Source organism: Aulonocara stuartgranti (assembly GCF_965226115.1).
Source record: "Aulonocara stuartgranti genome assembly, chromosome: 23".
In the NCBI taxonomy this organism is placed as follows: domain Eukaryota; kingdom Metazoa; phylum Chordata; class Actinopteri; order Cichliformes; family Cichlidae; genus Aulonocara; species Aulonocara stuartgranti.
The window spans coordinates 9,493,601-9,509,626 of record NC_138958.1 but is presented as its reverse complement, the minus strand read 5'-3'; the positions used below and the strand labels follow the sequence as shown (position 1 = coordinate 9,509,626).

Genomic DNA, 16,026 nt, shown 5'->3' with positions numbered 1-16,026 from the left:
CCTCCTCTTCAGAGCCTTCGTCTGCCGCAGCCTCCTCTTCAGAGCCTTCGTCTGGTCCAGCATCCTCATCAGCTGCCTCGTCTGGTCCAGCATCCTCATCAGCTGCCTCGTCTGGTCCAGCATCCTCATCAGCTGCCTCGTCTGGTCCAGCATCCTCATCAGCTGCCTCGTCTGGTCCAGCATCCTCATCAGCTGCCTCGTCTGGTCCAGCATCCTCATCAGCTGCCTCGTCTGGTCCAGCATCCTCATCAGCTGCCTCGTCTGGTCCGGCCTCAGAGCCTTCGTCAGCTGCAGCAGCCTCAGAGCCTTCGCCCGCTGCGGCCTCAGAGCCTTCGTCAGCTGCGGCCTCAGAGCCTTCGTCAGCTGCGGCAGCCTCCGAGCCTTCGTCAGCTGCGGCAGCCTCAGAGCCTTCAGCCTGTGCTTCGTCTGGTCCTGTGCCCACCGGGCCATGGCCAGCACGCCTGACACTGGTGAGCCGCCGCTGCCCTCCGCGCGGCCGGCCCCCTGAACTGCTCCGTCGTCTCCTCCGCCGCCGCCGCTGCCTTCCGCGCGGCCGGCCCCCTGAACTGCTCCGTCGTCTCCTCCGCCGCCGCCGCTGCCTTCCGCGCGGCCGGCCCCCTGAACTGCTCCGTCGTCTCCTCCGCCGCCGCCGCTGCCTTTCGCGCGGCCGGCCTCCGGACCAGCTCTGCCACCTGTGCCACCCGCCTGGTCGGCCCCCCGACCGTGTGACCCGTGAACTCTTGTGCCTGTGGGCTCTGGGTCGGCCCCCTGAACTTTATTTTGACTGTGGTCATGTGCTCCTGTGTTTTCTGTTGTTTGTTTTGTTTCCCGTTCTGGTCCCTCCGTCCTGGTCCCCCGCCTCCCGCCCTGGGTGGGTTGTTTTCTGTTTTTGTTTTTGTTTCTCGGGTTTGGGCTGTCAGGAGCCAGCCCTTTAGGGGGGGGTGATGTCATGGTCCTGGGCCATGTGGGCCCAGTATTCTTAGTTTCCATGTATTTTTGTATTTCGTTCCTTATTTAGACCGTGTTTTCTGAGTTGCCCTGTTGTGTTGTTCCCTAAGTGTTTTCCCTTCATGGCTTTTACCCCCTGTGTGCCCCTCTGTGTATCTGTGAGCCCTCGTCTCTCCTTATGTTTTATTCCATGTTTCCCCTGCCCTTTATGTCTAAGTTCTCCCCGTGCTCTCTCCCCCCTGTGTGCCCTCTATATATTTATGAGCCCTCGTCTCCCTTTGTGGTTGTTTCATGTTTCCCCAGCCTGTTATGTCTGTGTTTTCCCCGTGCTCTCTCTCCTCCTGTCTGAACCTCTGTGCCTGTACCCGTCAGTGTTATGTTCACTCCGCCCTGTCTCGTTATGGTTATCTGTGTCACCTGTGTTCCCCGTGTGTTCCCACTTTCCTCGTTAACCCTCTGTGTATTTCTGTCTGCATCTTCCTCTGTTCGGCGTCGCGTTCTCCCTCATGCCGTGTGTGGTTCTCCCCGTGTCTTCCAGTATATGTTACTTTAGCTTTTCCCAGTTTAGTGTAGTTTCGTATTGCTTTTTGTATCATCGTTATTGTTTATCACTTATCAGCAATAAAGCTGCATTTTGAGTTTATCCCCCGTGTGTGTGAGTCTGCAATTTGGGTCCTCATCCTGCCTGCCACACGGCCGAAACATGACACAGGTTATTTGTATGTAAATGTGCTTAATGAAAAGAGTAATCTCCATAAGCAGATACACGCCTGTGAATACAAAGTATCTATTTGTAGCCTGTAGTGTGAGTTCTACTGACCAATCACGATTAAGTTGCATGGAGACGCACAATATGTGCGGTGAGCAAAAGAGGGACTGTGATTGTCAAAATGTAACCGCACACTGATTGGTTATTATCTGGCAATGATTTAAATATAACAATACAGCAACATTTATAACAACAGGTCAAACAGGAAGCTTTGACCACTGATATCAAAAACCTAAAAGTTGTCCCCAGAGACTAAGTTAGCAGACTAGATTACTGGCTCTCAGATTGTGGAAATAGATATAAGTCATACAGTAGAAAAGCTACAGTAAGCTGAAAAAATGTAATGTTATTGATGTTTTGTCACTTAAGCCTTAATTAATATCTATTATCAGCATGAGGGGCTAAAGTCAAGCTTCTGTTTAGCGAATCATTTTCATATTTTTAATGTGGATTATTAAAACATACACAAATGCATATAACCAGACGGTGCGCACACAAAGCCTGGCAGTGATTTAATCTATTTAGATCTAATTTATCCAACCAGATGACACAAATTAAAGCTAAAACTACAAAGATGAAGACAGCTATGGTGGTTTGATGCTTTTCTTAGTTCTCTGAACCGAGCTGCACCACAACCAGAAAATTTTTTTTTTTAAGAAAAGGAGCTCTAAGAAAGATCCCTCTCTTACAAATAACTTGACTATTTGTTTTCTTTAAGCCGTACAAGATGATGCTTAAATTAGAAATCTGATTAGAGTAATCTTCTCTCCAATGTCTCTCTGTGTGCTTAACCTTGTTCTGTTCCAGTACTTGATTAATCTAAGGGTATTTAGGGCTAATGTGTTCCTTTTAACCCAATCGTGCTAGGTGACACATAGTGGTGTTGATGCATCCCATCTCATTTAAACAGGACTTATTGCGCTCACTTATAGCTCCAACAACAAGAGTAGTTTTACATGATTTTCAGTTCAAATTAATCCTTATTTATCTTCTGCTGTTCCCTGGCGTGCTGCAGCCACCCTTTAAATCCTTGTTTGTGGTCACCACATTAGTTGTTGCATGTGAAAACTATAATGTCTGTAACTAAGATAAAGATCTCTGCATGAGCAGTGGTATAGGAAAAGAGAAAGATGAAACAGGAAGCAAGATTATTCCATGTTTGTTCCGAGTTTTTTTTCCTCCTCACATTCTCAGGATGTTTCCAACTATGTAATCTGGGAATCTCTAGGCACCTACACTGATAGATAATTGAAACTACGATAAATAACAAACTGGCTGCAGCATTTGTAAGGGTGACAACGGCAACAATAAACGTTCCTAAACGCCAACCTCCCTTTAAAGACATGTCCACACTAATACGTTTTCGTTTGAAAACACATCTTTTTCTCTCCGTTTTGGCCTTCCACACTGAGACGGCGTTTTTGGTCAAGGAAAACTGAGCTTTTTGAAAACGCTCCCAAAAGTGGATACATTTGAAAGCTGTTTTCGTGTTGCAGTGTGGATTGTGAAAAACGGAGGCTTTCAAAAACGATGACGCATTTTAGTCATATGATGCAGTCATGTGACCAATTCAACTAAGATGGCGGACGGCATTGTACGGCAGTTGTTTTGTTTTTTCCCCATTTTTCTCAGCCCTATTAAAGATTGATATCAGTTTGTACATGCTCCTCATAGCTTTTCTTCAAAGAAGACGGAATGTTAATTTCAGTGTATTTGGTACATCTCCCAGTCTATATTCTCACTCGCTTTTGCAACTTTGTACTCTTGTGTTACTCGCAGCAAGAACTCCACCTCATTGTCAGTCTATTTAAAAAACTCGGTGCTTTTCCTCGACATTTTGCCGTGATGTTTCAAAGAGCCGGAACATAAATAAACGGCAGACTGAAATGAGGCAGGTCGAATCATCTTACGTTTCATGCATCCGCGGGGAAAGTAAGTGTTTTCAGTCGTTTCAGTGTGGATGAAAAACTCTTCAGAAATGACTGAAAACGATAGTGTGGACGTGGTGCATTTTTAGACGAAAACACCTTTTTCAAATTTATCCAGATTAGTATAGGCGTAGCCTAGGTCATCTTTCTTTGGATGGGCTACCTCTATCGCATGGCTTCTGCAAGCAGAACATCATTCCTCACTCTTAATTGGGAATGGAAACTTCTGAAATCTTGTACATATTCAAGCCAAAATCTTACGCAGAACCTTGAGCACACGGGTGCTGTTTAAAATGTACCCCAAAAATCCCACTAATTGACATCAAATAGAGCAAAACGGCAAGCATTTAGAGCACCTGAAGGCTCATGTTTTAGCTCACAGGGGATCCTTTGCACATAAGCTGACATCACTATTTAAAACTGGCCATTTTTACTGAGCACACACTATGTATGACAGAAAATGTGGAAAAGTCAGGTCAGCTTTAAAGCTCATGTTTTGTTGTCTTCTTTCTTCTTGTTAAATTTAATTAAAAATGTGCTTGTAATTAGTTGGTTATGTGGGTGATTATGAACTTAATTTTACAACACAATTTCCTTTATGGTCAAAAAGGAATGGTACACTGGAGACCAGTGCACGTGTCAAAAGTCTGACTGTTGGAGTGTCATTTTTAACCCTTGTATGGTGTTCGGGTCTGTGAGACCCGTGTTCAGTTTTTTTCAAAAGAAAAATTAAACAATTAATTATTTTTTCACGTGTAAATGTGTTGTGTCTTTCCACTCACTCCACTTGATTATAACTGATTTATTTATAACATTTTATATAAAAGAAAAACGAGAAGCACATTAATTCATAAATGTGATCTAACAAAGGTAAAGGGAAAAAATTAACCATGTTTGCTGTTCATATGTCTTGTAATTGGGATGAAGTAAACATCTGTTGAGTAATTTAACATAAAATTGTTTGATAGTGTTAATTTGGAAAGCCAAAACTCTAGCGGGTCCACCAGACCCATGAACACTGGCTGAGTAACAAAAATACGAACACCACACAAGGGTTAAAGGGTTAAAAATGACACTCCAATTAGTTGTTACGCAGCTCATGGGCTTACACTGCTCGTTGCCAACTTGAAATGTCCTATGATGTCAGTATAACAGCAAGTCACTGGGCTCTGTCAACATTTTCCCTTGGCACAAATAATTTTCATGACCCCACTATGGTTATTCACCACTTCATGGCACACGTGGTGGGAAAATCTGCTCTCACTGAGCTGTGATGTGGATTAGAACATATTCGCTCCATCACAGGGCCAAACAGAATAATTTAGAAAATGATAGAAACATCCATCATGACTACAGACTTCTACAGCGTCCTCATCCAGCTTTTTGACAGCTCGCATTTTATGGGTGATCTCATAAAGGGTGCTCTGTGAGAAGATGCCTGTCTTTGTGGCACTAAAACTAATTTGCCCAACATGATGTTCTAACAAAATTAAACTAAAACTAAATCCAAGTCACATATGCGCTACATCTCTTCCAAAACATTTTATGCTCTCAGGTTGATTTTCTTTCAATTTTCCCTTTAATCCATTTCACACTTTTTCTATCCTCGTTATTCGCCTGTTTCTCTCATAATGCTCCGTAGTGTTTGATGGTAAAGTGATACGGGACGGAAATCTCCAAGGAATCCTTACAAAGTCCTCTGTGTTTAGCAGGTAAACAATCAATGCTGTCTTGTTCCTGTGAAGCAGGAAAGACAAACAAGATCAAGCTTTCCCGCCTTCCATCCAGGGGAGCTGCCGATTTACAGGCATCTAACTCAGCTAGTGGCCTTCTTAGGAGATCACCCATGGAACAGAAAGCGGTTGTGGAGATCTGTACTTACACTAACAGGCTCATTTTATCTATATATTCACAGATGAGCTACATGAGCTGTGTGAAATCACTCTTCACTGTGTGAGAACAAGATGATTCTTGTTAGTGTTGTCGCTCAGGGAACGACTCACGCTGTTCACCAGAGCTTTTTTTTTTTCCCTTTTGCCCAAAAACACAACAAATAACAACAACAACAAAAAACCCGGCCTATAGAATGAGGGGACAGATTTACAGCTAGTCGGGGTCAAGGGTCATCCGGCTAGATGCTTTCTTGGAGTGGTCTTTTCTCTCTTTCCTCCTTTCTTTCTTTTAGGTGTCCCCTAGGCTCCCACCCCTCCCCCAGCATTCCTCTCTTTTGTTTATTCTATATAAATACGATCAGACTGGGCTGCAGACCACACTGGTATACATTCACCCTTTCTGTTGGTTTGTCCTTCGCACATACACATGTACGCAAACACACAAACACAGAGCACGCACACACAGATACAAAGGGGGCTGTTGACAAAGCGTGGTACGCTTGTCTGTGGATGGCAATTCAAACATACATCAGGTGGACAGAAAGTCTAACAGGCTTCCACAAATATTCCTAAAATTATTTTTAAATTTGAGGAGCTAACGCTACAAGGAAGATGAAGCTTTAATGGGTTTAAACATTGATTACATTAGGTAGGCTTCATAAAAAACTGCATTTACTGAGTTTAAGAGGCTTACTACAGGTAAGGCTCAAATAGACAGACAACAATAAGAGGACACGGCTGAGGAAAAAATAGCAGTGGATGAAGTTTAAGTTGGAGTGAGGAAAAGAAGATTTCCAGAGACAGACAGAAAGAAGAAGAGGGAGTGAGGCCAAGAAGTGTGTGTGTGGCCGTGCCAGGTCTCTGCACCAGTCTGTTGGTAAGGAAACGCACAGGAATGTGTAGCTTTCCAGTTTAAGGCAGTTTAATGAACATGCAGGGCTTTATTTTTGTGGTGGTGCAAAGGATAGTGCAACCAGCGCTCCAACACGTTGCCATTTTCTAACATTAAAATGCACTCCATCTCACTGCTTAGATGTAACATGTGCAGAGCGAAGGTGGGAGGACAGGAGCGTTTGGATCTACAGGATCTACGGATACTACGAAGAACAAACGAGGAACGGGTCTGTTTGTGAGACAACATCTATCTCGTGTGGGTGCATTCGATATAAAGCCACAGCAAGCAGATTATAAGACATGTCATTTGTTAATTGTGCACAAAAATAACTACAAGTAGTGGTTTTATGAGAATGTATGTGCTAGACTAATTCTTGGCTGTGAACATGGATAACATAAACAAAACATGTTCAGTTGGTGAACTTTGCAGGTGCTTATTGTTGGATTTTGTTACCATGAGACGGTGCCAGGCTGTTTGTCCTTAACTCCAGGGTTTATGTATGCTCAGCTTAGCTACCCAGCTGTTGGTTGTAGCTTCATATTTAACTACAAACACGAGAGTGGTTTTGATCTTCTCATCTAACTTTGCGCTCAGAAAGTAAAACCATAAAATATGTGCATGATGTAATGCTTTTTTGCTATTTTCTGCTTTTTTTAATTACTTCACATACGAGTGACCTAGAAGATGGATTCATTTGCAGAAATCCTGACACCAAGTCATGCATGTGAAGATAATAAACAGCTACAGTGTGAACTCTGTTTTCACAATCTGACTTTAAAGCACATTTATATGATCTCCCAGGACATGCAACTCTATGGAGCAAGTTCTGCAAGGTTACATTTCCCACCTTCTTCCCAAATGGTATCACGTATGCCCAGTAATCAAAACTCTATGGACTCTCCTGCTTGCATTTGCTCCCTACCAGACTGCCTTTGTACTTCACAGGAATTTGCTTGTGGCTTGATTTTTATTCTAGTTTTTTCCTTGTGTATTTTTCCCACACAGTTCCCTGTTTCATCTCATTCTGGATTTAACCTTTTGCCTGCTCTTCGCTTGGATTCCTTGCTATGCTAGCTGTCAACCTGCGTATGACTTCAGCCTGTTGATTAAGCATTTGAGTTCTGAACAAGCACACACTTGCCTCTGATGTCCTGCTTTAAGGCGCTCGCCTCTTCTTCCAACCAATTCAGGAATAACGTTGGTAAAAAATTTCCAACCAAACACTTTAAATAAACACTAACCTTTTTAATATAATCATAAATAAAGTAAATGAAACAAAGTTCAGTGAAATGAAAGCACTGCAAATTAATCAGTTTGTACTAATCTGAACTGATATGTTACTCTGCAACTTCCAATGCAGGTGCAGCGGCTGTAAAGTCGATTTAACAAAGCACTGAACCACGGAGGGCCGCTGACCTGTATGGCTGCGGATGTGGACCCTTAGCGTGCCGTTGCTGGCGAACTTTTGCCCGCAGTATGGGCAGATCTTCTCCTTCTCCCCCGTGTGTGTCTGGCAGAGAAATGATAAAAGAGACATATGGTGGATGTTAAGGAAAAAATTTAGAAAATTCACATTTTAACATCTTTGCTACATTACAAAGTAAAATGTGATCAATGGTAATAACTGGATTTCAAAGTCAGAACATGTGTCCATAACCAAGTTATCAAAAAAGATAATTAAGGGGCTTTTTTTCATACTCGGGTCTTAGAATACATCTGTTCAACCAAACACTCTCAGATTTTAGTGCTTTTTTCATTTGGTAAAAGCAACTCCAGAACTATATGACTGTGTCCAGAATAAACAAGTTCTCATAATGCAAGTAAATGGAGATGCTCATGTTCACATGACAGTTGATTCTGCAAGCTTGCTGGATCAAAGAATTCAGACGATACACATTTGCCAGGGTCCAAAACCCAAGAGACCTTTTCTTCTCCCTCTTCTTCCTCTCCCTTCACCTCCCAGCTGTCCACCGTGGTGAGTTCCATGGACCCATAAGGGCCGCACATGCAAACAGAGAAGAAGAACATGTGGCAAGAGTGCACTAGCTCCTCTACCTTTCCCCACCCTACCCCCCTCACTCCGCTCCTTGCTGAAAAGTACACTCTAAATTCTTCCTGCTGGCCTGTTGTAAATTCCCGAGAATAATCGTGAGTATGAAAGGCTCAAACTCAGAGCGACAGTTTCAACAGCAGTACAACAATGCAGGAACACCTCCTCTCTGCCCCCATCCTTTCCTCCGTCACCCCACTGTGTCCCTCTGACACCTCTGGTGTTTCGTTACAAAGGCTCCATCCACACACACACACACACACACACACACACACACACACACACACACACACACACACACTCAGTCTCGCACAAACAAGCACAAACAAATCAATTTATATGAACACATGCATCCCAGATGGAGCAATGTTGCATTATTTAATACAAACAGAGAAAATACAATTCATATTCTACCTTTATAAACAGACAGCCCGCAGTGACGTCTGCGATTTCACATGGGAACATCACGTCTCAAATCACAAACGTGCAATTGGCTGGGGATTTCTTTTATGACAATGATTTTTATGTCTGTATCTATTCAGAGTAACCCGGCAATTTTCATTCATCTGTACATTCCTCCAGCATGCCACTAAAAGAGATAAGATTGCAAAGCACACAATGTGTGCACATACATGCTTTCACGCACACACACAAGCGCACACACCCCCTATGTAGAACCTAAATTCAGGCTCACTGAGGATAAAGTATTTACTGTAATACAAGAGAGCTCAGTGAATCCGCTGTCCTGTTCTGCCAGATATGTACATTACTGTTCATTTACATAAGCTACCATTACACACACACACACACACACACACACACAGAGTAGTGCTTGAGTCACCCTTCATTTCTTTATATTCTGCTTCAGAAAATGGGAACTAGGGGCAGCAATGTATTGAAACATATAAAAACATCAAAGGAAATAAGGCAAAAATTCTAATGAGCTTCAAAGTCAATCTTTCTGTGACCACTTTCATTCTTTAACGCAGCCCAGACTCTCTTAGGCAAGCCTTTAAGTAGTCTTCAGGAATAGTTTTCCAGGTTTCCCGGAGGACATTCAAAGCTTTTCTTTAGATTTTGGGTGGTTTTTATTCCATTTTCTGTCACTGCTTCAGTAATGGGGAGGCCAGTCCATGACTTATAATGTTCCATTGTGTGTTCCAAGGTATGTTTTTACTGCACTGGCACTTTGTTTGGGATCGTTGTCATACTGATAAATGAAGCTGTTGCCAAACAGATGCTTTCCTCATGGATAAAAATCTGATTTAGGCAAGATTCCCAAACCACTGGCTTAAAAGCAGCCCCAAAACTATTTCTCTATTTCTTAAGAACCTAAACATATCGTTTATCTGCTGCAAATAGCTTTTTAGGCCTGCCGCTTCCACTCGGTAAGTTTCCTTGGATTTTTAAGCAAAGCCTGGAGAACTATGGCTCAAGACCACTTTAAAATAGGATAAGAAAGTCTTACTGCTTGGAAGTACAATATCAAGAAAGAAGAGGTTGCTCGAGACATTTGCACTGTACAATATAAAATGAAGCTCAAATTCATGCCATCCATTCAGTTTTGCTTGAACAAGCAAAGAAGAAAAGAAAGCAAAAACTGTTTGTTTCAGCAAATCAGTGTCACTTTCAACCTTGAAATATTTGATTTTTCCTCCTTCTTGTAACATAAAATCTTGGTTCAGGTGAGATGACAGCATTTGTCAAACGAAATGTTTCCATAACGATTGCGCCGACTAAATAAACTCACACTGATTAACCCTCGAGGGTCAAGCACTCAACTCATACTTTCCCTTGTTTCCTGTGGTTTTTGGCTACATGTGTTAAAGAAACCAAACACACACATTTCTTGTGCTTATTTAACTATTTCTGATACTAAGTAGAACTACAGCAATGCTGAATTCACTGAATTTAAAAAAACTACTCACTGAATCTAGTGAGTAGGGATGCACTGATTTAGAAATTAACAGAAACTTTCAACATGGGCAGCACGGTGGCATGGTGGTTCACAGCAAGAAGATCCTGAGTTCTGTGTGGAGTTTACATGTTCTCCTCCTGTCATCCGGCTTCCTCCCAAAGACATGCACTTATTGGGCGTCCTGTCCAGGGTTTACCTTGCCTCTTGAAATAAGTGGTTATATTCTTCCTCATCTTTGAATATTTAGCACAACTAATGTGTCACAACAGATAAACACTGTAAAAACATGACTTTATTTGGCATTATAACCTGATATATCAGTTTATATCTAATAGAAAGAATTGAAGCAACTACCAAATGACAACAGAGTTCAGGGTGTGGTGTTTGCTGTTTATGGCAAATTCTGGCTGAGCATGGGTACCTAATGACGCGGACGATGAGTGAAACTGATTCATTCACTCGATGAACTAAATCAAATTATTCCAGTTCAATGGCTGCTTCTGTTTCTGTTCTAAAAGACGTCAGATGGTGGCCAGCTTACAAAAACATAACCGGCAACTAGTTTTAATAAACAAGCGATTATTTTTGTGTGTGTGTGTGTGTGTTTTTAAGTTTAACAGTTTCTTTTTTTCAAAAACTCCAACTGAACGACAGTAATTGAAAAATATCTGTTCTAATCAACCTGCAGCTGCAGCCCTGCATAAACGCCTCATGACCTTGGTAGTTAAAAAAGGGAAGTAAGCTCTTACTGTGATCATAAGAAGTCTGACTCACACGTTTCCTGAGGTTAAGAAAGATTCGTATCCTTCTACATATATTTTAGATTCTCGTCATATGTTCCGAATTGTGAGCGGAGCTCCAGTTAGAGCGTGGGTGTGATAATTATTTGTGAAGCCAGGTTTGCAGAGACAAACAGTTGCATAGTATCAAAGTGCATATTAAAAACAACTTCAACAATAACGCGGCCAAAAGTGGGGTTGCTCCACGCGTGTAAACACAGTCGGCAAGTTGTCATCTCCTCAACAACCTGACTTTGATCAACGCCAGATTTCTCAGCAGCCTCCAGACACCCCGAGCACTGAGACAGTTCAACATGCCTGTCTTCAGCCCTACTGTTCTGAGACAACCTCCAAGACATTTTCTTTTGCCGTGTGCCAAGAAACTGTTTGGTTTCAATCTTGATCCATAACTGCACCGGACGTTGTCAGATTTAGGGCTCGCAATCTGCAGCGAGATCTGTTCGGGGCTCTGAAAGCCTGCGGCGCTAATGGACTAACTGCCATTTCTAATCAACATATGAACTGATTTCCAAGCCTGCTTAGGCAACAACGGTCAAGATGGATGTTTCCAGCAGATTCAATAGTCTGAAATATTAGTATAGTTAGAGAAATCAGTGTCAAGGGGCAAGGAGCAGGACAGAATGTGAAACAATGGAAATATTTTGTTAGAATAGATGTTCACCATGCCATTGATTTTATTACAATTTAGTTTGATAGCAGAGTGATGATGATGGAAAATCAGCTTTAAGCTGCAATTTAGCAAAGTTCTTCCATTACTTTAACATTTATCTCAAAATGGCATATAATCTTAGTAACTGTCTAAAATTTACTTTGCAAAGTTTCACAACTTATTTTCTAACTGTTATGTCTGTGCGCATTTCAAATAAATGCAACTACAATTGTGTTTGAACTCAATTTCAGGACAAAGCCCCAGCAGACGTGCAATCACCGCGTATGATTGAGGTCGTCTGGCTCCAGCTCTTTTCACCCACCTTCTTGTGGCTCTTGAGGACAGAAGGAGTGACAAAAGCCTTCTCGCACAGGTCGCACTTGTACTTCTTGTGGCCGTCGTGCACCACCTGGATGTGGACGTTGAGCGTGTCCTTCCTCTTGAAGGTGGCGTCACACTGGTCACACTTGAATGTTCTCTCACCTGCAGCAAGGAAAAGATGAACATTTGCAAGAGCCTCAGCTATTGTTAAACGTCTGAACACAGAGTCATCACGCACAACAAGAGGGGACCCAATTTCACCAGGGCTATTGTGTGGGCAGATAACTACAAAGAAAACCCAGACAACCATCTTTTAAAAAGCTCTGGTTGCCTTTTATTGTGTATGTGTAGCTGAACACACGCCAAAGTAAACAATAAAATAAAATACTCTGCCATATGTTTGGCCTGTACGTCAAAAAGTTAAAAAACATGCCCTATTTTATTAATCATTTCCCTGAACAGGCCTAAAACTCCAGACAGACAGCTTTTAGACAGTTATGTCAGCTGCTGGGATAGCGAAGCCTGATGTTTTCCTTCACGCCTCGGCTCTCTGCCTCCACACAACAGCTTCTATTGTTCAAGAAAAGATGTTTCAATTATATGGAGATCATTCAATTTCCACAGAGTAGTTTAGATGGAGGGAGCAAGTGGTTACAAGCTTGCACTCATTCTCCTATTACCAAGGCAGATGATGGTCAGCTCAGTGAAAAGGAACACCAGCGAAAGCTGAGGCTCGCTTTGTTTTTTAATTTAGATGGAAACACTCTCGTGATGGTAATTAACGTCAACGGCACACTCGCAAAGTGATTCCATGAAAACACAGAGCAAGGCTTCAGTCTGATAATAAGGTACTCACGCTCCTACATAAGCATGCACAAACTTTAATTTAGATGCAAACACACACACACACGCAGGGGTTATGCCAAAGGTCTACAAATGGGGTCTAAACACATAAATGTGCCCTACCCAAAGCAAGAACTACATACTGATTTGTCACGTTGTTACGAATACACTGCAACTTTAAAGTCGTGTACAGAAAAGGGCTAAAGAATGTGGGATTTAAGAATTATGATGACATAATATGAAAGAACCAAAGGTTTAAATAGAGCGAAGCCTGTGAGCCAGTTCAGGCAGGTAGCTTCAACTGCACTGCTTCACACACACTCTCATGTCAGGCACGTCATATGCCAGACACACCCTCTCAATTTGATGGTCCACATATGCTGCAAAATGTATAAGTATACATTTATAAATATGCTGCTGCTTTCTCCTCTAACCCCTCCACCACCCCAACATCTACCTATAATCTCTGGAATTGCATTTTTTAGATCTAATAAATAATTTCATATCTATAAAACAACTGAAAAATACTGAAACACATTTTGTTATTCTATCACAATAATAACCCCAAAATATGGCCTTTTTTGTTTCTTTTGGCACATTTACACAATAGTTCTGCAGTTTTGAGCAAAATGTGAGAAATGGGTGGTTTTTACACTTGGTTTTAAAGCGCGCGTGTACATGTCTTTTGTTATGTTAAATTTTACATCCTCAGCTAGAAAAGCAGGAAAATATACCATCAATGCAGGACTTAAAAAGTCAAGTCCAAAAATGGGCAAACTCCCCGAAACATTTTCTCCTCTTTGCTCAAAAATCTGCCACTTCACTGGTGAACACAGAGACCTCGAGGAAAGACTTTTGACCTTCTTATGGAAGCGATACTGATAGTAACACATATTAGATTCAGGTGTAAACACTTGAGTGTCTTGGTTCTCTGTCTGTGATCCAACTGACCAAGAAGCACTTAAAAAAAAGTCTTTGAAAATTACTCATTGGCCAATTACTGGATAGCTTTACTGGTACATTATTTCTGTTTTCTCGCCTAGAGCACAATGAAATCACACATCCAATCCTCAAGCCCTATATCCCATTGATACATAATAAAAGTCCTGATATTATATTGCTTCTTGCCGCCTGAGACAGCAGCAGGAAATGCCTTGAGCTTTACAATCCTTTTGTTATCTGGCACAGTTTGAGGACGACTAATGCATCCTGCCAAGACTCATCTGCAGCTCAACTGTCCAGGGAGAAAGTTTCTGTCAAAGCAAAGCATTCAGGGGGGACCAGACAATCAGACAACTGATGTCTTAACAGGGAGACTTTTGATGGGGTTACAGCGTCTGGAAATATCCACAGTGGTAGGGATGAGACGGCAATAAAAACAGTAAAAATACAGGACTATAGCCTGTAAAACTTAGTAGGCTGGTTTTAACGGGGCAATTTTATTTTAAAATGTTGTGAAAGAATGTGGCGAACTCGTCACTTTAAGATCAAAGATGTCTATGTTTTGTAAGGAGATATCTACTTACAGCTTCTGAGGCATTATAAGGAGAACACATGGAGCTCAAAGAATCCTGAACAGAAACCTGTGGGAGTAACTGTGTTTCCACTGCAGCTGATCACAATTAGCCAGGAAATGTATGAGCTGGTCATATTGCTGTACTCATGTATGTGCACAGGAGCAGTTTTCAGCAGTTTCAACTGGATAGTAGCAGATTTATCTACTACTATCATCCCAGATAGGGGGTTTCTATGTCAACAGTGTTTGAGGAGTCTGATGGACACATAAATGGTTATACTTACTATTGTGGATGAGAAGATGACGCTGTAAAGAGAAGGGGGTGCGGAACAGCGCTTTGCATTCCTCACACTGGAAAGGCCTTTCCTCAGAGTGCGTCTGCAAAGAGAATCGAGCAGCATGTTTATAAAGTGTAACACAAGCCGTCTCCCGCCTCGACGTGGACGTCGGGGAGGCTTCGTAAATTGATGCAGGAGGATTTTGCTTAAGGCTCCGTAGCCAATTAAGTTTGTTGACTTGATGAAGACAAGCAGCTTGAGGGGCTTTAGATTCAAAGTGCTTCTGTTTTTGCGACACCCGTCTGTCCCCCCCACCACATATCTGTCTGAGTGACAGCTCAATCCCAAAAGTAAACACAGGGAACCTCAAGGGTGGAAATGCCCAGAGACCCCACAGATAACAGCAACCAACGAGACCCTGATTGATCACAGCTTCACTAATAATTCTAGCTTTGAAGTGACACTGACTTTTAAGGAGTATCTCCTCTTTGAAAGCACCGATCGTCTGGATACAGTGGTATAGTTAACATAATTTACCTAATTATAGAACATAAAAATCTAAAGTGGATCTTCACATCTTATACACTTGCTCACCTTCTTGTGATTCTTGTAGACATTGCGGTGTGCAAACTCCTTCCCACACAGCTTACATTTGTACGGTTTGTCCTCGCTGTGGATGATCTTATGAGCCGTCACCTGGTCCAAACGCTTGAATGACCGACTGCAGATCTCACAGGTGTACGGTCGCTTCTCTGATCAGTGACAGATTAACAGAGATTATCTCCGAGAAGCAGAGAGAACGCATGAAGCAAAAAGGTCAGCTCATCGTTGCAGCGTCATCGTCTTACCCGAGTGTGTTATCATGTGGCGTTTCAGTTGATTCGTAGAGATGAACTTTTTGTCACAAGCGTGGCATTCAAATATTTCGTGTATCTACGGTACAAGAGCAAAAAACAGAGCGAGAGCATTTGAAGTTTTGTTCTTGCTGACCACTGAAAAAATTCAGGGGAAATGAGCTGCGAAAGTTCAAGGATCTCAGTGTGCGATGGTCAACTGAAACTAAATCTTGTCCGCTTTCATTAGACTGATGTCTACAGACGGAAAAGCAATTAAAGTGATGAAAACTTTCAATCCCTTTTCTGCTTCACAGCACAGTTCCAGTAATTGCATATTCAATAGCTCCCCGGCGTACAGCTACAATAGCATATGCTAATGTAAC

General features: G+C 42.2%; 1 protein-coding gene across 1 annotated transcript in view; it reads right to left on the bottom strand.

Annotated features, from left to right (window-relative positions):
* prdm5 (PR domain containing 5) overlaps positions 1-16,026 on the bottom strand; it is a 46,766-nt gene that overhangs the window by 20,040 nt on the left and 10,700 nt on the right. Inside the window, exons 9-13 of the mRNA XM_082523001.1 lie at positions 15,656-15,740; positions 15,402-15,559; positions 14,814-14,907; positions 12,172-12,332; positions 7,849-7,942 (exon numbers count right to left, since the gene is read on the bottom strand). Of these exons, the coding sequence (XP_082379127.1) occupies positions 7,849-7,942; positions 12,172-12,332; positions 14,814-14,907; positions 15,402-15,559; positions 15,656-15,740 (592 nt within the window). The remainder of the gene's footprint in view (positions 1-7,848; positions 7,943-12,171; positions 12,333-14,813; positions 14,908-15,401; positions 15,560-15,655; positions 15,741-16,026) is intronic.